This window comes from Drosophila teissieri, chromosome 3R (genome assembly GCF_016746235.2).
Source record: "Drosophila teissieri strain GT53w chromosome 3R, Prin_Dtei_1.1, whole genome shotgun sequence".
NCBI lineage: Eukaryota > Metazoa > Arthropoda > Insecta > Diptera > Drosophilidae > Drosophila > Drosophila teissieri.
The window spans coordinates 31,270,427-31,290,991 of NC_053032.1; the positions used below are offsets into that span (position 1 = coordinate 31,270,427).

The window sequence follows — 20,565 nt, forward strand, 5'->3', positions numbered from 1 at the left end:
ATATTAACATACAATTGTTCTTTATTGGATTTTTTTTTAGATTGTGGAACCAACTTTGTGACTTACGTTTTCCAAGTAAACATATCGATAGCACAGCTGTTTACTCTTGCGCATCTCCAATCACGTTTACGTAAATTTTAGAAGAGGAGTATTAAGATGTCTAGAAATTTGTTTTTATCAATTACAAACTTGTTTAGGAACTTGGAGAGCCTGTTCCTGCCACATGGAGGACACCCGCCTGGTGAGAAGTACCAGCTCAAGCTAAAATTACACCAACTTACCCACTATTTACACAGCGCTGGCGTTGGCCGGTTTTCAGCATGAGCACAGCCATAGATCCTCCCAGGAATTCAGTTTGAAGCAGCTCATTGGCGACGGAATGCTGTGGGCTGTTCCAAAACACAGGAGGTCCGTGGAGAAACGCCTGAAGCGGAAGTTCGGGTATCCGGAATTCAATTGGAAGCCGTTGCGGGAGAAGAGGAACATCCGCTCATGTCTGCAATGTGGCCATGACCACGAGATGGGTGTTCTTTGTCGTAAGTACCCTTAAAACTATAAAAAGAGGTAGCTCACGCTAAGGTTACTCTTGCAGCCTTCTGCTACCAAAAGGTCCTGAAGGAGACTGAGCTCATGCAGTCGAAAATCCAGGAGACACTGGGTCTCGATCCCGTGGACAAGGAAGTAATCGTTCTATATGAGGGCGAGAAGGCCGAACAGTCCTCGGATGATCTGAAAAACAAACGCATCGTGGAGATGAAGAAGCCTCGTCCCATGTGGTTCACCAAGAATCTGCTCCAAAAATCCACGCAGCAATTGTCCGAAACCAAGGAAGTCAAGCCCTCCGACTTGGCCTAGATACTAAGCATCCATTGTGCATTAAATCCACACGTTCGTTATCAAATTGATGCTAGTTTATTCTCTGTAAAGGATAAGCACCTTGCTTGCTTCAGGAAGCCGTTGTTAAAGTCCTGGGCACTCATAGGTTTTCTGCCTTCCACGCGTAATTGAAGCACTTCCAACTGGCTCTGCTCACCACATCCGACTATCAGGGATCTCGCCTTCCTCAGGTAGCTAAAAGCACCAGGTGCTTGCACTGGGAGTTGCTTTTCCGGTAAGCGCAACTCCAGCAGCTGCACTTGTTTGCCCAAAAAGCTGGTGGTGAGGTTTTTGTAGCCATACAAAGCTCTATGACGGGTGTATATTTCAGAGGCACTAAGCTCAGACCAGATGACTTCTGTGATTTTACTGGTGATCTTGGGAGCTGAAGCGAAAATTGGGTTATACATGTAGGTTATCGAAATGCTTTAATAAACTCTACCATAGCTGGCCCTTGTAATATCCTGGGGTTGGGCCTCCTTAAGTCTTACTGATAGGTTGTTCACAGTATCCACAAGTAAATCGGCACCTAACGACGCCAAGGATGCATGCAAATCCGGCATGAAGACATTGGGCTGAATTGCCACCTCACGCTGAGCTAGAATCTAAAGCATAAGCCGTGAACCCTACTTGACATGATGGTAAGAAAAGAATGAACTTACAGCACCGATATCAAAGCGGTGAGGTTCTATTTTCATGATGGAAACCCCAGTGCTGGCATCTCCCTTCATGATGGCATATATGATGGGAGCAGCTCCCCGCCACTTGGGCAACAGACTAGCATGAACATTGATCATTCCATTGGGAAATCCACTGATGATATTAGCAGGAATCAGGTGGCCAAAGGAAACCACAACACCCAGATCAAACTTGAGACACACAGATGGATCTATGGGCCACTTTTGCAGGGGAAGCTTCTCCTTCTCCGCATAGCTCCTCACGCAGTTGGCGGGACTTTTGAAGGAGGTTACAACGCCCAAGCGGTCACTAAGCAAATAGAAAATAATATTAACTACTTTACAATTATTGTTTAACACATTTACCCGCAGTTTTTGTGTAGCGCCTGTAAGCTGGGTAAGGAAAAGTTGTCGGTGCCGAAAAAGAGAATTTTGGGTGGGTGGTAAGTTCCCTTGCAGCGCTGCACAATTGGGCTTACATTCTGCCACACTTTTCTCTTATATTTGTAGAAATTATTGACTAAACTCTTGCCGCAAAACATCGGAAAATTTGTTGGATAATAATGCCGCGTAAACAAAAACAGCTGTTCGCGAAGTGAGCTGGTCACACTATCAAATAACGTAACAAGAATGCTGAGATACAGTGAAACCTGTTGCGTCTGAGAAACTATCGTCGTCAATTATGCAAATAATGGTTTTACTAAATAAGACTAAGAGTCATTGTGCTTTTAATAAATAAAGCAAGGTAAATTCTGTCAACTTTAAAAAGGTGCTCTGTCTTGACATGACCGCCTTCAAGGTTGCGGAATATCGGTACATTGTTCATTATTTTTTGAAGTTCTTCGCACGGTCTTACTAATGAGAACGCAATAAAAAATTTGGAAAATCAAACATTTACAGGAAAACGTATATTTGTCGGATCGATTGGGCGATTACTTTGATGCCAAGTGCCAGGGAACTTTAGTAATCCAGCATGGAGGCATCTGCTTCCAAAATCACACCCATGGCCAGTTCCACGTCCACTTCCGGATCCACAAACACCCCTTCCAGTGACAAAATGAACTACGCACTGCAAGTGGCGCTGCAGACGATCAAGGAGCGGTGCATCCAGCTGCAGCGCCGCGTGGCCAGCATGGAGGAGGAGAACCAGCGGCTGAGGGAAGCCTCCGGCAGGTCAGAAGGTGCTCCAGCTGCGAACGCAATCGGGGTCACTGGGGATGTCCTCTCCCTGAAAGCACAAGTCTCTGAGCTGCAGCGCCAAAAGGAGCAGCTGGAGGAGCACATTGGCATGGTGTCCAACGAGAACAGACGCCTCTGGTCCCGCCTGTCGCAGATCTCCAAGGATCAGCAGCTAAACGCTGTGACCAGCTCAGCAGACGCGCGTGCCCAGCAAAACCAGAACCTGGTGCGCTCCAAGACCTTCACGCAGCACTCCCCCAATCCTCACCTACGCCAAAAGATGCTCTCCGACGGCATAAAGGATCTCAGCCTGGAGGAAATAGCCTTGGATGACTTCGGTGCCAGTAGTGAGGAACTGGGTTACCCCTACAACCTGCAAAAGGTGGATGAAACCACTAGTGAACCAGATGCCAATGTGGATGCCAAAAGATGTATGGATGGACTGCAGGAGATGAGGCGCGAGGCCATGAAGCAGCAGCAGGAGCTCAGTTCGGCTCTGACTTTACTAGAAAGTCGTATAGGTAAGTTTCAAATTGGAACTTATGGTAAAAAACAACTTTTAACGCCATTTTCATGTGCAAGCAGCTCTGAAGCCCTGTCCGGAATGTGCCCAGAAAACCTTCAAAAAGCCGGAGATGGCCGACAAAAGTCTGGAAACGGACGACAGCCTGACTAGCGAGCTGAAGAACTATGAGAGCCAGCACAATGGACACAATGGAACGCCGCCCAGCCAGAGAATCAATATCATACAAGAGAAAATCAAAGCAGATGCAGCCGATGCAATGGAGAAGACCTGCCCTATGTGCGGCAAGCAGTATTCCAGCCAAGTGTCCTTCAATGCCTTCCGCGAGCACGTCGAGATGCACTTCATCGATGATGCACTCGAGTTGGAATCGGAGAACAGCATGGAGCGCCAGTTTGAGTTTGTTTCCCATGCGGTGGGCGACTTCTGACCCAGTAGGCGCATTTACTTCGCCACCGAACTCTGACCTGAGGGGCAATCCCAGGAATGTGAAGCAGTTTGACTGCGCAGAAGCCGCTTGTTACGTTTCTATTGATAAGACGTTTGAGCGATCATGTATCAAAATTATGCGACATTATACTTTTAGAACATATATAATACTTGCGGAGTGTGCATGAATACTTAGTTGTTAGTGACAGAATACGAAATACAAATACGAAATTTAAATGAAAAGCCTGAAAATAAGTTGAGCCGTTCTCTTTGTTTAGTTGGAAAGTGAAATCGACGTGGACAACATAAATATTACATTATTCGCGCTGACAAATATTATTTTACCAATGCTGACGAACGAAGTTTCCATCGCTTGTGGTCATTATCCAATCTAATTGGCGCTTTCATGTGAGTCACACACCTTAAGGGAATTGTGGAACATTCGACAAAGAAGTTTAGCTCGCAGCCATTATGCTGTAACTGGTCAGAGGATTTCCCTCTTTTTTTGGCTATGACGTAGTCGAAACCCGACTGGCAGCTTGTGCCTAATCTGGCTGAAACACCGATTTAATGCGAATATTTGCCAAATTTTTTACCATAGGATTTGCCATTGATAACAATACAAATGCAAGTGGTCAGCGCTACTTTCTTTAAATGCATTTGAAATGGATCGCAGCAGGAGTTAAGCTTGTTAGCAACAAATTTGACTTGGCGTATGCTAATACGTTAATAATATTTTATGTAATAAATTAAATATTTTTAAGACGAGGCGCGTGGCAGCTCCCGTGGATACTTTATTGCGTTACTTTGAAATGCACAGATAGTAAAACCAACTATCAGATTGGAAGCTTATCTAGAAGATACATGTGTGCGGTACAACTGGCAACCCAGCCATTCACCAATTAATGTGCACAGAATTTGCAAGAGTTCAGCCAACTTTAGCTAGATCTTTTCCGCATTTCCAGCCAGTATTGGATTTTCCTGGCTCTTATTGGTCCATATTGCGCAGACAGCAACAACTTAGATCCATCATTTATCATTTCGAAAACCAAGCGCTGCAATTAGACTGCCACTTGTTGCTACCGTTTGCCGCTAATCACGCGCCACTTAGGTGTCGAATTCAGATCCGATCCGATTCCGATACGATTCCAAGCCGACTCCATTCCACCGACTCCCCAGACGCCAAGCCAAGTATACGTGGGCACCGCGTACCCCTCCAAACTATAAAAGATATCGTGGTATTTGTGGGCCGTTTCAGTTGTTCGCAGTTCGCAGTGGCAGCAGCATCATAAGGGCCAACATATCTCCCGCACACTCGAGCCGCATGAATTATGTAAAATCGAAAACAACGCGAATTTTAATACAAAGACACACGCGTCCGCGGGAATCAACTATTTAGTTTATTCATAAGTACTATCATATAGTCAGAACAATCACATCTGCGATCTGCGATCTGCCACAATGCAGCCGAGTGCCTTTCACAAGCTTCTACTACTGCTGCCACTCGCCTATCAGCATACATCGAATGGTAATTTGGATCCCAGATCTTAATGCAGATCGTATGGAGTGATAAAAAGTGCAAAACTAGCTCTCAATAACAGGAAGTGCTACTTGTTAAGTCACATTAGTCGTATGATAACTTAATACGGTTCAATCACTTATTTAATGGTTTATTTAGTTCTCTAAAAGTTATTAAGAAATTGTTTTAAAAGTATGAAAGGGTTCAGAAATGAAGCCAATTCCAATTAATTGTGTAAGCCACTGTGATTAATCACTCTGCCATACCTTGTTTGGGTTCAAGAAATGAGAGAGTCGGCTAATTCCATCGAATGAAAACAGAAGTGAATTTATTCACGGTCTTGGCTAATAGGATTACCAGACACCAGATGCTAGATGGCTGAAAGAAAGTGAAAACGTCTCGGACTTAACATTTTCTTCAATTCGAAACTTGTAGATCATAAGGAGGAATCTCACTGGAATTACGAGACGAACGGACAGAACTGGGGCGGAGTTTGTTCTGCGGGGGAAAGACAATCGCCCATTTCACTAAACGTTCAAAAAGTAAGTAGTAAATACCGCAGAAGTATGCGAAATGATACCCTGTATGATTGGAATTCCTTTGTTTTCCGTCTGAAATGATTTAATCCGCCAAAAAGTTTGTTCGTCTTCGGCTTCAGACCAATTAACAGTGATGAAAAGAAAACAATTAAATTAAAAATGTGTATCACCAAATTTGTATTAATTATGCGTGCCAAAACTCAGCCCTATTTCATATGCGCATCTACTTAAATGCTGTTACTGCGTAACAAAATCGCCCAAGAACGCGTATAATACTTTGTCATAGGAAAACCTTTGAAACCAGCAACTGGTGATGCATTAGTATGAAAATTAATAAAGGCAACTACGATAACTTGGCAATGATGGGCACTATTATCCAGCCAATTTGCTTGCATAATGGGCTTACAACATTGCTCTCAGCGGAAAGTGATACCCGAAATTGGCATACTATGCGAGTATGTAACCAGTGAACAATCGGGAACTCTTTTGGCGCCACTTTTCCCACTTTTTGCATTACGGGGGGTAATGGGCGTGCAAAATGGAAGCTAATTTATTTCAATAACTAATAATAACTAATAATATATTGTCATACCATCCGGCAGTCGCTGATCGTCCCACTGCCGCGCATCGTATTCGGAAACTATGACGTAAAGCTGAGGGGACCGATCACCCTGCTCAATAATGGACATACAGGTGGGTTGTCTTTCGATATGGGTTTTGAACGAAAGCTACTACTAATTGCCCGGCAGCTCACGTGGAGATACCAGAAACTGCTAACGGCAACCGACCCTTCATAACCGGCGGTCTGCTCAAAGGCAGGTATGTGGCCGAGGCTTTCCACTTCCACTGGGGATCCCCAAGCTCCCGCGGATCGGAGCACTCCATCAACCAGCAGCGCTTCGACGTGGAAATGCACATTGTCCACCGAAATGCCAAGTACAAAGACATCGATGAGGCGAAGAACAAGAAAGATGGCATCGCTGTTATTGGAGTCATGCTGAAGATCGTAAAGGTAAGTGGAAGTGGTGATATGGGGGGTTCTGCTACCCAGAAACCACCAGCAATCTAAGCCAACGTGATGCAACGATAGAAGTACAGAAAGAGGGCTGAAATGAAAATCTAAATTGGCCGGAGAAAAACAAACGTGTCGATACGTCACTTTGGGGTGATTGTTCTTTCAGCGTTATATGAATCAGTCATTTGAATGAAAAACAATACAGTTCAGAGTGAATATAGTGAATTGTAATTTTTACAGAATCCCAATCGCATATTTCCCGGACTGAGCAAAGTAATGGGTGCACTGCCGCGAGTCACCAAGTACAACGCGAAGACCACCATACCGGGTGGGCTGAGTCTGGGCCAGATGCTTGGAAACCTGAATCCCCGGGACTTCTTCACCTACCGCGGATCCCTGACCACGCCGCTTTGCGAGCAGGCCGTCACCTGGACGGTGTTCTCCCAGGTGCTGCCCGTGCCCTACTCGTCGGTGTCGAAGTTCTGGAAGCTGCGCGACTCCGAGGGGCACAGGCTCATCAACAATTTCCGGGACATCCAGCCGCGAAATGGACGCCCAGTGTTCTACAGGGTGGGCAAGGATCTGAGTGGTGCCTACCTGGGCAAGTGATGCTACTGCAGCTAGACGTTAAGTTCCGTATTTATTTATTGTAGTTTCCTAAGGCGAATAAATTATTTAAACTGTTCGAAGAACTGCCACTTCCAGTCTCGGGGTTTCAAATCAGATCAGATACGGTGCGAGTACATAGTATATGTAGTTAACATTAACGCCATCCTCACCTGAACTAAAAGTGAACCGTCGCATTATGATCCGTTCCAGTTGTGCGAAGTTCGCAGTCGGAGCAGCATTCAAGTTATCATATCTCCCGCCCATTCACCTCGGAAAAACTAAGTGAAATCAGAGCCGCCATAAGACACACGAGTTATCCGGAATCAATTTCAATTATAATATTACATATTGCAATTGTAAGAATCACAACTGAAATCCGCAACCATGCAGGCGAGTGCTTTTCACAAGCTGTTACTGCTGCTTCCGCTCGCGTTTTTTGAAATGACCAATGGTAATTAGAAGCTAGACGTATATTTTTGCATATGTGGAATATATGCATTTCAAATCAATTTAGCACTATTTGCAAACATTTGAACCACTCAATGAGTGGAAAGAGATGTCATGTTACTTCTTTCACCTGAAACTTTCAGGTTCCGGAGATTGGGACTACCTGTCGAATGGAAAGGACTGGGGAGACCTCTGCGCCACCGGAAAACTGCAATCACCGATTGCGCTGGATAAAAGCAAAGTAAGCAGTAAGCCAACGCAATTCAAACGTGAGAAATATCATATTGGTAGTACTTACCGGTAGGCAGTTAAGAAGCCAATGCCGAAGGTCTGGTTCGGACACAATACGCTTGAGCTGAGGCGCCCCCTGTGGCTTAAGAACAATGGACACACAAGTAGGCTTTGTATACTCCTTTTTGTAGTTTGAAACAGATCGCAACTAATTGGTTGATATTGGTTTGGGGTAGTTAACATGGACATACCCACGACGATCAAGGGATGGAAACCCTTCATAGCCGGGGGCCGTTTGAGGGGTCGCTACTATGCCGTTGGCATGCACATTCATTGGGGATCCAAGAATTCCCCCGGAGCCGAGCATTCGCTGAATAAGTTTCGATATGACGCCGAAGTACATATTGTTTGTTATAGCTCCAAGTACAATGATATTGTGGAGGCAGTGGAACACAAAGGTGGTATTGCTGTTGTGGCGATTTTCTTGGCCATTGAAAGGGTAATTAACTATAGAAATGATGGCTTAAGAAATCATGTTTCGTAAAATCTCTATTGGCAGAAAAACAAACCCGACACCAGTGGCCTAAGGAAGTTTATAGATGCATCCGCACGGATTCCGTACCACAATTCGAACACGACTATTCCTGGTGTCTATAGCTTGAACGACTTGATGGGGAATCCGGATCTCGAGCACTTCTACTCCTACGATGGCTCACTGACCACGCCCGGATGCCACGAGTCTGTCATCTGGACTGTGTTCAGCACAGTTGAACGTGTCTACATTGAAGCCTTTGGCAGGTTGTGGAAACTGCTGGACCATTCGCACAACAAGCTGATCAACAATTTTCGCACTGTCCAAGCGCTGAACAACCGAACTGTGTACTATAGGTGAACATGTTACTGACATCCCAAAACTATGGATCTGATGATGAAAGAGTGGGCTAAAGAACTGAGACGAAGGTTTCTGCGCTGGAAGTCGATCCAGATGGTATTTGAGTTGTGCTCAAGTTGTTACAACAGCTGTTAGTCTTCGAGCTATCGAGTTGTGATAGAAGCACACCTTTATTAAACAACCAAAAATCTATATTTTAATCTCAAGTACTTGTAGTAGTAGAGTCAAAATGAGAGGCAGTCTGGGAAATTAGATCAGTAGGGGCAATGTCTTGGTTGAACTATCAGATAAGCGCCTAATGAGTTTGCCTGCCATCCAGACGGGTAATTTAGCAATTGCCTGATGGATTAGGGATTCCCACTAATAGTAGTATATTAGAGGAATAATTCGTTTTAGCATTTAAGCGATAAGATTTTTACAATTTATGGAATCGAACCTACCTCAAGCCGTGAGTCGTTAGCTCATTTCGTGGGCGTTGAGAAATGGTCCAGTGATTCACTTGATTTGGAAAACACCCATTGCAATGACTCAAGCGATGTGAAGGCGCTCCGCCTGCTGCACCATTTAATTCTGATTCAGAGCAATTCAGGGATTCTTCGATCTATCCACGATGTAGAGGGAATGCGGGAGAGGGAAGAGGATTTATTAGTTACGAGCTCGGTGTCTTGGCCACAGTCAAAGTCAATTATGAAGCTGGTTTGGCAAAGCGCAGCGCTGTAAAGCCATTTGCAATTTGGATGTAAATTGCGCCCATAGGCTGGCTAGGCTGATTGCGCTTATCAGCCTCTTATGCACACCCATTTAGAAGTTATGGCCGTTTTCCCCCGGGTTTGCTGCTATAAATGCTCCTGTTTGGGCCCGAGAAGCTCACAGTCTGACTGGAGTCCCCAGGGCGAGCGGATCTGAAAGTGCTCACAAGGAAAGTTCCTGGCTTTACAATGTCTTCCATCGGCTATTGCTGGTTTCTAGCCCTTTGCGGCTGCACTTTGGCCTACATAGGTGAGTTTGCCAGTCCATAGTATTGGCAATATAACTGCTGATATGTATATATGCAGAGATACCCGAGGCCTATCTCACTGCCATAAGGCAGGATCGGGCGGATGAGCAGTCGGCAGGCGAGTACAACTACGATGAGCAGGGCGATGACTGGACGGGAACGTGCCAGAGTGGGGAGAGCCAGTCGCCCATAGATTTGATCTACGAAGATGTAAGTTCTAAGGAAATAAGAGGGTTAGAAGGCTTACTAACTTTCTATCCAAATAGTCCAAAATTGTGGCCATTCCGCGCCTGCGTTTCAACTATTACGATCAGCCATTGCAAACCCCCTTGGTGATCACCAACAATGGACACACAGGTGCGAAGCTTTTTATTACTCACATGTATATATAACTATATATATATATATTTGGATAGCAAACATGGTGATACCACAAACTCGAGGTGGCCAGCGGGCCTCCATCAACGGCAGCCTGCTGCCCGGCAACTTCGAGGCGCAGAGCGTGCACTTCCACTGGGGATCGCGGGACACCAAGGGATCGGAGCACGCCATCAACTTCCAGCGCTTCGACGTGGAGATGCACATCGTTCACAAGAACACCATATACGACACGATGGGCGAGGCCACCATGCATCCCGATGGCCTGGCCGTTCTGGGGGTCATGTTCCGGGCGGTGGATCGGCAGACCTCGCAGCACTACGGCCTCAACAAGATCTTCAACCAGCTGCCGAGAATCGTGCAATATGGCTCCAATGCCACGATAACCGGCAGACTGACCGTGGGCCAGTTGCTGGGCAATATTGTGACTGGGGAGTTTTTCACGTACAATGGTAAGTTGGTGGGCAACCGCATGTAGCTCCTTGGTACTCATTGAAGATTTGCCAGGATCTCTGACCACGCCGGATTGTGCCGAATCGGTCACGTGGACCGTTTTTCCCGACGTTCTGGACTATCCGCGTCGTCAGATCGCAAAACTCTGGAACCTCAGGGATTCAAGGCAGAAACCACTCATCGATAACTACCGCAGCATTCAGGACACCAATAACCGAGATGTCTATTACCGAACCATTCAATAAACAGAATTCAAGTAAATAACACATTTAGTTTTGATTTATTACATTTCCTATACATCACCCTTGTGGGAATTACGACATTTAATTAACAAATTCGTATCTTGCCAAGGGATCTCACTAAGTTTACTCAAAAACAAGTTACACGTGCTGGGTTTGTTTTGGCAATAATTCATTGCTTGCTAAAAGCTTGTTGACCCAGGTCAGGAAAATATCACATAACTTTTCATTTCCTCCAATAAAAAAACAATTTTTTGTGTGAGTAATGAAGTGTTTCTTAGCATTCAGCTAACAGCAGAGAGTCTTCCGCCTAAAAATATGCTATAAATTCATGTTCTTGGTTTTTATTTGGCAAAAATGCATATCTCACCAAAACATTTTTGTAGATTGTAGTTACTATTTTTATGACTTTCCAGTAATCGTGCTTAAATGATCTTGATTTGCCAAAAATATGAATATTTATGAGTAGAAATACTTTAGTAAACACGGAGAATCGTAAAGTTGGATTGTAAAAGTTACATATTTAATTATTCAATCAGTAAGACACACACGATTCTTATAATTGTACGTAAATATTCGGAGAGGAAATCTAACGCAAATATTGAGAATCAATTTAGCAGGGGTCCTTTTTGTGAAGGAAGTCCCTGCTCGAAACGAAACATCCGGTGCGGAAGTGGATGGAGTGGGAGGAACTCGCTTGGCTTGAGCTTTTGTCTGGATATGACAGATTTACTGCGCCATATATACACGTATTTTCCCTCGAAGAGATATGGCAACTATTGGCACCGGAATCGGCGAGAATTGGAGGCGAGGAGGGGACGCAGGGATGCGGGGAGGGAGAAGGTGAGGCCGAGATAAAGGACAAGTCAGCATCGATGTTACTCATACGCAGTGTGCACCAGACACGCACACATCCCAACTCCCACATCCCAACTCCCACATCCACATACGCACCATAGACAATTTGCATTTGCCGTTTTCACTGCACCCTCTTTCTCGCTTTTGACTGTCGTTTTTCGCGACTCGCTGCGCATTGCATTTTTCGCATTTTTCATTTCCGTTTCCGTTTGCTGGCTCAAAAAGAGAGAAGAATAACCCACTCACCACCTCAGCTCCACGACCACGTTTTCCAGATTTTCTGCGCTTTGTGCGTTTATCTTGGCCGACTGCCTTCCCCCTTTCCCTCCCCTTCCCCGCGTCGCCTGCTTATTTGCAGATTAATTTGGTCCCACACTCACCTGGGGAGCAATTTGTCGCACAATCCTTTGTCGCCCCTCCCCCCGAAAGCCCCCCTTCTTTTCCAGGCGAAAATGTGCCATTTCCGTTCGTGTCAATATGTTCCAACAATCGCACTTCCATGCAGGCTTTACTCGCGGATGGACAGGTACTCTTCGCCTTTCAGCTAATATTCAAGCCACAGGTTTTACCATCAAGTACAGCACCTTTAAAATATCCATTTAGATCCGTTTTCTAAGAGGACTAGAGGTCAGTCTCACCACAGACTAACCTCTAATTAAATATTTCCTGCAATTTGTCTCTACTTAATCATGGGAATTTCGCAGGAATCAGTATTTCTATGGCCACCACCGGAAATTGTCCTCCGTTTGCCCACGCAGCTCATAATCCGAAGGAGGAGGAAACACGACTTTTTTTGGGGGCAAGCAACAAGGACGAACTTGCTACGGCTGTTGCTGATGATGATGATGTTTCCGCTGGCTGACATTTAACGCGCATTTAACTAATTTCGTTTTAAATTGTTGACAATTAAGGGGAATTGCCAAGACGAATCGAGAGCAGGCTGCCGGAGAATGAGGTCCTTCCTCGTTTTTTCCCCCAGCGAACACCACGTGCCATGTCGCAGTTAATTTGTTGGCAATAAGTTGGAGCACCAGGCCTAATTACAACAACACGCACGACATGACTGCGAAATTTTCATTAAAATCGCCCCGCACTCGCAAGCACAATGCCAGTTGCAATGGAGTCCTTGGATCAGAAGCCCTTTCGCTTGGCGCTGGGTCGAGCTGCCTGGTGGATACCCAATCCCGGCAGGGTGGCACGTTACCCACCCATCCCCACACTGGATGCCAGTTACCACTTACCTGGAACTTCCGCGGAGGATGCGCGAAAATTGTCATTTGCCGCTGCTTTAAAGGATTTGCTGCAGAACCTGTCCTTCCATTGTTACAGCAAATTAGTGGAGTCGGGTCGGCGGATTCAGGAGCGGTAGGTGGTCAGCCACAGCCACATCCACATCCGGCTGGTCGATGGCCTTTTTCAATTAGCATTAGCCATTACCCGAATCCGCCAGCCACACTGGCAAAAGAGTATTGATTTTAGTTTGATATTACGCACATTTCTCATGATATAAACAATAATATCTCTAACATCTTTGATATTTCTAATACTTTGGCTTCATATGAACTAAATTAAACATATTTTTTGTGTGCCCCAAAGTTTCTTTTGGTTCGTTTTCCACATAACCGCGTTGAGCGTGCTAATTGCATTCCTCTGGGGCAGCTACACCAACGAGCAGGAGGCCCTGGTGACCACCATGTACCATCCGATGTACCCCATTTGGAAGGTGGAGTTCCCGGCCATATCTGTGTGCAGTCTGAACCGCATCTCCCAACGTGCCGCCTGGCAATATGCCCACAATCTGTGGGTGCAGATCAGAACCTATAACCACAAATGATTTAAGTTATTTCGAATTACAGAAGTGGCAAAGATCCCAAGCTGCGCAACGCCAGCTATTTCTACGACCAACTGAAGGCCTTCATGTACATGTACTACGATCCCTCGGATCTGATGGACATAGACAACGCTCTGCGCTTCCAGAGCTTCCTGGACAGATTCGATACGGGCGAAAAGGACCTCTTCTTCAATACCAGGAAGCGCATGAGTGCCCTCACTCCGAACTGCAGTGATATGTTTGTGAGCTGCCGGATTGCAGGACGTCTGTTCGACTGCATGGATAAGTTCGAGACGACGCTGACCAGTCATGGCTTCTGCTGCACCTTCAACTACGATGGCAAGTGAGTACCCCTTCCGGCTCGAGGGACCATCATATAGTAACCAATCATCCTTGCAGATATGTAAACAAAAGGGACTTCAGGCAGCGCTACTTCGGACCCGACATGGGATTGGTGCTGACGCTGAAGACGGACCCCAGTGACAACTTCTACAAGATCAATGGCCACAACGGGTTTGTGGTGGGTAATTCTTAAGTTATGCCTCCCTCTCACTTACTTACTTACTTGGAGTTCTTAGATCTCCATCTACGAGCCGCACAGCTATCCGGATCCCTTTTCCGGCGGAGTGGCAGAGCGCGTGGCCGAGACCGGCTTTAACACCTTGCTGCCGGTGAGGGCCAAGATCTTTGAGACCCTGCCCGAAGCGCGCAGTATGAGTCCGTCGGTGGTAATTAATTTATTTACTCCTCTCATACTTAATCCCCATGCTCCTTGAATCCAGCGCAAGTGCCTGTTCGAGAACGAGATGCCGTGGATCTTCGCCCGCCACTACACCTTCAGCAAGTGCATCTCCGCCTGCAGGGCCCAGAGTGTGGTCAGCCTGTGCGAGTGCGTTCCCTTCAGCCTGCCCCACAGGTACATCGATGGCAGCGAGAAGCGGATCTACTGCACTCTGCAGCACCTGGCTTGCCTCAAGCGCTACGAGTGTGGGTTTTAATCGCCAGTTAATCGCGAATCGCGAATTCATTGAATAAATATCTCTTCTTACTTCCCCCGGTCCAGTCAAGTGGTTGAACGTCATCACCAGTCGCGAGAACGTGACGGGGCTGGAGCACGAGCTGCAGGACGCCCTCTACTGCCCCCTCTGCCTGGCCTCCTGCACGGAGACGCGCTACAGTGTCCGGGGCGCCATGACACTGGGCCTGCCCACTCCCAGCCAGGTCAAGGGTGCTGCGTAAGTCCACCGGCCAAAGCGGCTTCCGTTCGCTGCGCTGCAAATTGCGACTCCGTTGTGCCTGCGACTCATTTGCCATGCCGGGCTTTCTTTTCAATTTCCATATGGAGCCAGTCGGTGGTCCGCACTCCTGTTCATCCTCCATTCGTGAGCCGCAGTGCTGCCCGTTTGGCATGTCACTTTAAAGTTGAACTTGAAAAATAAGTAACTTGCTTGTAGAAACCTAGTTTGCAAAGAAAGAATAGCTTCTTATGTATGGCTCAAGAATTCGCGTAGATATCCATTTCCTGAAAATACCATTTATTTCGAGAGTTCTACAGATAACCACATGAGTCCTTAATATTGCGCCAGCACTGACAGGCCGCCCTGACTCCTTGCCGTCGTAAAAGATTTTCATATTGCAGGCGAAGCAATCCCGGACCGCGTGCCAATAACAGTTACGGCCCAGCATTGGGTTCCGGATCCGGAAGGGGCCCAGTCCACGGCTCATCCTCCCCCGCCGAGCTGGCCGTGGTGCGTATTTACTTTGCCGAAACGCACATTCAATACTTTCGCCAGATTATTAAGAGCGCCTGGTACGAGACCTTCAGTGAGTATGGGAGTTGGGTCGTTTTGCATATCACAGCCAACATTTATGTGTGTTCCCGTGCCAGGTACAATTGGCAACATCTGCGGCATTATAGCCGGCTTCTCGCTGATTGGCATCTGCGAGCTCCTGTTTTTTCTAGCCAAACAATTATGGCAGGCATGCCGCGCGGAACTGCGGGCCGAGCTCGCCCACATCCACGTCCAAATCCGGACGCAGGTAGCGGAACCGGAAACGGAAGCGGAATCGGGGGCGGAGGCGGAGCGGCCGATGAAGTTGTTTATACTGCCGTAATTGAGCGAGATGCATCGTTAACTTTAAAGCCCACTGATTTTTATGCACATCCTTCGGACTCTACATACTATGTGCTATATGTGTACCTTCCAAGCAACTCGAGTGCACTTACTTTGCATTGCCATTGTCGCATAAAAATAAACAGACAGAACTCACGTACGATTGCCAATTGGCGAGGTTTGCTGGCTGCCAAAAAGGCCCAGACGGTGACATTAGCGCCGGCCACTTGCCACATTTCCCGGCTGGCCAGTTGCCCGACTGGGGCAGGGGTCACTCGACCAGTTATGGGCCACAGATTCCGGAGTTCAGACCCAGAGAAAGAAAAGGGTGTCTAAAAGTATGCCATATTCTTGCCTAAAGTAGAAAGATAATTGGATTTCTGTCCAAAGGCCAAGTTACTGCAAGCTTTAAGTGAATCAACTAAAGTAATGAATAAATGTAAACTACAATTTCTCTCTGTGCAGCACTCACCATCAGCATTATCTTTTATTTCGTCGTATGCAGAGTTGGCAGAAAAAAGGGAACACCCAGAAGCAAACAAACTTCGGTCGCAGCTGCCCGAAATCAATGGTGCAAAATTGAGTATAAGATCTGGGAAGGCGACTCCATCGTTTGCGACAATTACAATTACAATTTCAATTATTCTTCTCGAATTACTTTTATCTGCGGGAGTAATTTATTGCCAGCTCGTGGAGAAATAAGCAAATTTCTGTTTACTTATGCAGCGCAAGGCGAGTTTCAATGGCAACCCTCTGTTTTTGTGGATAGACAAGTGATTTGGCTTCATTAAAGCCTCACCTCAATGGAATCTTCGGTGGGTTATAGCTTCTGTTGATTCTTTGGCACAAAGCGCCCCAAAAAACCAAAAAAACAGACAGACAGATATATGCCGAATGTATGCAAATTTGCCAGAGAAATTGAAATGATTTTCCATAGAATCTGTTCGCCAGTTGTTGACTTTGCCAAGCACAAAACTGCCTAAAAATGGCAAAAAAATTGCAAAAAATTTAAATGAAACGCACGCCATGGAGGGAAAACAAGCGAACGATATCCGGAAAGCATTGTTCAACAAACGAGGAGTGGGGCATAAAAAAAGAGGCAGCAAAGAAATCAAAATCAGCAGGACTGCCGCTTTTCATCTCTGGCTTCGTTGCGAGCCGTAGTATTATCGCACAATACAATATGTATATTGGATTATTTCGTTTGTGCCTTGTGTGAGTTTGGATGTGCCAGGGATGCCAGTATCCAGAATCCTGAATCCTGAAACCAGAGACCAGAATCCAGAGACCAGAGACCAGACTCCTGGAACTCCAGGTGGGTGGCACTAATCCTGCCCCGTATAGAATTTCACCAATAACAGAAATATGCGAACGAAATCAAAATACTTCTATGATTTTTTCCATATCCCCACCCCGCGTCTCTTTTTTATACTTTCACTCCCCTCAGGAGCTAAAGTTTTTAATTGAATTCTCGATGGAGAGCGGAGTTTGGTGCTCCACTGCTTTTTGTAAGTTTTACGCCAAGTAACTGCATCAAAAGTGCAAAAAGTTCAAATTGAATGAGCCCAGGTGAGTTGAGTTGCTGGGATTAAGAGGGCGGCGTCCTAATAAGGAAATTACGTGGATATGTAGAGCAGTAACTTTATTATCAGCGTAAAGGATGCGTTGCGAACATTTTTAATGGGATTTCAGTTGGGCGGAGTCAGGCGACTCGACGACTGACACAATTTACACAATTTGCACAGAGAGCTTTTTAGTTTTGTGCAAACAAAATCGAGAGTGTCCCCAGAAGCAGTTGTAATTATATAAAAATATAAAATGTGTTGATGGCGGACTGCAGACATTCGAGTGGTGGATGGTCTGCCCTTAAATCCCGCTTTAGAAACTTATTTGGTAACATTTTCAGTTAGGCTAGATTCGGTAGCAGGCTGAATGGCTTGGAGTTCACAGCTTGGAGTTGCCCCAGTGCATAATCCATGAGTCTTTCAGCCAGCCAACCCACCCACTTCACTTCACTCCACTTCCAGTTTACCATTTTCGACACATAAATAAAGCTAAACATCCTTTGTGGCCTTATGGGGTTAAGCTAAGAGGATAACCCTCCGACGAAAGCCAATGAGGGAGGGGGTGCCTGCACAGCCCATGTCCTGTGAGTCCCAAATCCTGCAACCCATTTAAAGCACTTTGCTCCTCTAGTTCAACTTGGTGTCCTCGCTTCCGTCCTTTCCTTTTTTTGTGTTGCGTTGTGTTTTGGCCCGGTTTTAAGCACTGCCAGCGATGTCAAGCTTCCCGGCCGTTTAAGCTTTCAATTTCGCTGCTTTCGTGCAGAGTGTGTGAAACAGTCGAGGTCGAAAGTGTAGTATTTTCCATCTTGAAAATGAGCTGAGGTTCATATATTACTGTGCAGCATGCACTTGGATTTTAAAACCTATTTCAAAGCGCCTTGAAGTATGCAATGAATTACAGCTGTCTTTTGAAATGAGTTTCTTGGTTGTTTCACTCCTTTCGACAGCTTTTAAATCTGTATATTTAGTTACAATTAAATATTTCATATTTTTTCCTTGTTGTAGTGAACTTGTTTGCTATTATTGCGAACGCTGCTGTGTTGTTGGCTAGCTGCGTCGCCGGATGGCGCTTAATTATTTAAAACGCGAGTGTCACGAGGAGCAGAAAAGCAGGTGAGGGAAGGGAAAGGAAAGGCAAAGGGGCTGCTAAGCATTTGGCATTGTTCAAGTGCGTGTGCCAGCGAGCTTTTGGCTGTGTGTGTTTGGGCCAGTATTTGTTTTCCGTCTACTCGTTGTCTGCTGCGCCGACGACGCTTCCATGAATAAACATGCCAACAAATTACTGTGCTCGACGCACACGAACAAAGGCACAGCCCGCTCGCAAATTTAGCACCTGCGAACGGGGGGTGTTTTTTTTTCGAGTGCCGCTGGCAGCAAACAATGAAATGTAGGCTAAGATTTCTAATGGCAATTTTGTGGTGATTTCATTTTCTCCAAGTTGTCCGGGCGCCATTCATATTTGCGGAGGGCAGCGGAGGAGTGGAGGAGTGGACCGCTCGTGTTCGGGGGTAATCTCTTTCAGCGCCCAAGCTGCACATGCTCCATTGCATTCCTAAGCACGTCTAATGCTCGCTTGAATGGCTGGCTCAGTAGCTACTCAGCTCAGCTGGCTTCAATGGGAAAACTCACTCGAGCATTTTCCGCCAGCTGAGCTACAGTGGTGAATGGGCAAAGAACTTGTTAGAATATCAGACGGCTACCCTTGACGTTGATCTGCTGTGAATGCCACCATGTCTGGCTAAGTGCAAGTATTTGATTAAATCCTCACGTAATTCCAATTTCCATGGCAACCACTGTGCAGCGCTGGAAAGGAGCTGAGTTTTCAAATTCGGAGCTGTCAAAAATATTTGAAATGTTCTTAATGCACAGCTCCCGCCCACTCGAGCAGTGGGCATCAATCAACACCTTCGACAACTTGATTGACAGCGGCGGAACGAGAGCATGAAAAATAAATCTGTCATTTGCATTTCGAGTTTCGTTTGAAATCAATATGAATATAGTACTTGAAAATCGCTTCTGGTTGCCGTTGTTGTTATGGTTGTTGGTTGTGTTATTGCTGGCAAAGTCAATTTGTCAAAAACAGGCCACGCCCACGCCAGAGCCGCCCACAGCAGATGCTTGTCAAAGCATTTCACCCGGTTTTGTTTCAATGCATTTTCTGTTTTCCGTTTTCCGTTTTCCCTGCGGTCGTCGAATGAAGAAACGCGCCGAAACAAAGGGGGGAAATCCCTCAATGTTTTCTTTCCAGCTTAAAAACAGATTTTCCCGCTTCCCCTTGTCCAAATGATATATGTAAATACAAATATGCGAGTGTGTATGAGTTAAATGTATATGTATTAAAACCGCATATTTAATTAATATAAAATAAATGATCGGGAAATAAATTACGTTTTTCGGCCCGTGGCCACAAGGGTACACACAAATGTACATATCGTATCGAATCGAATGCAGTAGACCTGAAATGCTGGACTGCAAAAATATTTGCTCACAATTCCGAGGGCTTTAATGTTAACGCATTTCCCCGCTCCTCTCGTGTTGGCCGGGCTATTTGTTTAAATCATACGCGTATTGAGGCATATTTGTTGTGTCGGTTAAACGCTTCTGCGATTCTTTTATCTCTGTGCGATTCCGAGTCTCGCCGGTTAATTATTTTAAGCTCCTTCATTACAACGAGCTGAATGCGAGAGTCCGCAGGACCTTGTGCATATCCTCACATCCTCATATCCTGCTGATATACTCACACACATTAACCAGACTCGTCTCCTGTGTTTTATCTGCTGGCCCGCGGTTTCAATTATGTTCGCTGTGTAAAATCGCTGGTGCCGAAAATATTTCTGCTTAATTAATGAAAAAATGCAATTAAAGGAATTCCATTTAAGCTTTTGCAAATATAAAAATACTCGTTTTGTAATCGGGCTAATAGAGAAATAACAGCTTTAATGAAATATTTACTATCACTCTGCATTCCTAAGCAGAAAAAATGTTGTAAAATTTTTTAAATTTTACTAGATTTTATTTTAGTTGCCGAATATTGATTTAAAATCGCCTTATATCTGTAATGTGCCAGTTTTCCACTCGCCGATGTTACAAGTAGCTGGGAAAATTGCCGTATACACGCGTACTTGCGAATGCAGCAGCCCAGATCCACAGAGGTTGTAATTTCGTTGGCGAGAATCTGGGCGAAAAATATCCTG

The 20,565-nt window shown here is 45.7% G+C and overlaps 7 protein-coding genes and 1 long non-coding RNA gene across 8 annotated transcripts; 6 read left to right on the forward strand and 2 right to left on the reverse strand.

Annotated features, from left to right (window-relative positions):
- The first annotated feature begins 104 nt into the window (after window positions 1–104).
- Window positions 105–901, forward strand: LOC122619665 (39S ribosomal protein L32, mitochondrial). Its single transcript, XM_043796724.1, has 3 exons — window positions 105–241; window positions 297–536; window positions 593–901. Exons 1-3 carry the CDS (start codon window positions 157–159, stop codon window positions 853–855), a joined length of 588 nt encoding a protein of 195 aa, XP_043652659.1. The 5' UTR covers window positions 105–156; the 3' UTR covers window positions 856–901.
- Window positions 882–2,154, reverse strand: LOC122619666 (methionyl-tRNA formyltransferase, mitochondrial). The gene is made up of 4 exons (XM_043796725.1): window positions 1,920–2,154; window positions 1,539–1,863; window positions 1,319–1,481; window positions 882–1,261 (listed from the first exon to the last, which is right to left on the reverse strand). Exons 1-4 carry the CDS (start codon window positions 2,093–2,095, stop codon window positions 897–899), a joined length of 1,029 nt encoding a protein of 342 aa, XP_043652660.1. The 5' UTR covers window positions 2,096–2,154; the 3' UTR covers window positions 882–896.
- A 232-nt stretch (window positions 2,155–2,386) lies between these two features.
- Window positions 2,387–3,936, forward strand: LOC122619664 (protein spindle-F). Its single transcript, XM_043796723.1, has 2 exons — window positions 2,387–3,253; window positions 3,318–3,936. Exons 1-2 carry the CDS (start codon window positions 2,527–2,529, stop codon window positions 3,683–3,685), a joined length of 1,095 nt encoding a protein of 364 aa, XP_043652658.1. The 5' UTR covers window positions 2,387–2,526; the 3' UTR covers window positions 3,686–3,936.
- Window positions 3,937–5,056: 1,120 nt separating this feature from the next.
- LOC122620229 (carbonic anhydrase 2-like) lies at window positions 5,057–7,487 on the forward strand. The gene is made up of 5 exons (XM_043797602.1): window positions 5,057–5,212; window positions 5,639–5,745; window positions 6,345–6,435; window positions 6,492–6,754; window positions 6,998–7,487. The coding sequence occupies exons 1-5, from the start codon at window positions 5,146–5,148 to the stop codon at window positions 7,364–7,366; spliced, it is 897 nt and encodes a 298-aa protein (XP_043653537.1). The 5' UTR covers window positions 5,057–5,145; the 3' UTR covers window positions 7,367–7,487.
- A 99-nt stretch (window positions 7,488–7,586) lies between these two features.
- LOC122620230 (carbonic anhydrase 6-like) lies at window positions 7,587–9,142 on the forward strand. Its single transcript, XM_043797603.1, has 5 exons — window positions 7,587–7,817; window positions 7,957–8,054; window positions 8,118–8,208; window positions 8,281–8,543; window positions 8,604–9,142. Exons 1-5 carry the CDS (start codon window positions 7,751–7,753, stop codon window positions 8,934–8,936), a joined length of 852 nt encoding a protein of 283 aa, XP_043653538.1. The 5' UTR covers window positions 7,587–7,750; the 3' UTR covers window positions 8,937–9,142.
- Window positions 9,143–9,162: 20 nt separating this feature from the next.
- LOC122620231 lies at window positions 9,163–9,825 on the reverse strand. The gene is made up of 3 exons (XR_006326118.1): window positions 9,734–9,825; window positions 9,377–9,537; window positions 9,163–9,296 (listed from the first exon to the last, which is right to left on the reverse strand). It is a non-coding gene; the product is annotated as an uncharacterized LOC122620231 (long non-coding RNA).
- LOC122620228 (carbonic anhydrase 2) lies at window positions 9,793–11,025 on the forward strand. The gene is made up of 5 exons (XM_043797600.1): window positions 9,793–9,935; window positions 9,992–10,143; window positions 10,200–10,290; window positions 10,350–10,763; window positions 10,819–11,025. The coding sequence occupies exons 1-5, from the start codon at window positions 9,875–9,877 to the stop codon at window positions 11,007–11,009; spliced, it is 909 nt and encodes a 302-aa protein (XP_043653535.1). The 5' UTR covers window positions 9,793–9,874; the 3' UTR covers window positions 11,010–11,025.
- A 1,941-nt stretch (window positions 11,026–12,966) lies between these two features.
- On the forward strand, window positions 12,967–15,807 carry LOC122621839 (sodium channel protein Nach). The gene is made up of 9 exons (XM_043799828.1): window positions 12,967–13,226; window positions 13,458–13,661; window positions 13,718–14,035; window positions 14,092–14,205; window positions 14,294–14,420; window positions 14,475–14,679; window positions 14,756–14,927; window positions 15,332–15,516; window positions 15,581–15,807. The coding sequence occupies exons 1-9, from the start codon at window positions 12,967–12,969 to the stop codon at window positions 15,805–15,807; spliced, it is 1,812 nt and encodes a 603-aa protein (XP_043655763.1).
- Window positions 15,808–20,565: the final 4,758 nt, after the last annotated feature.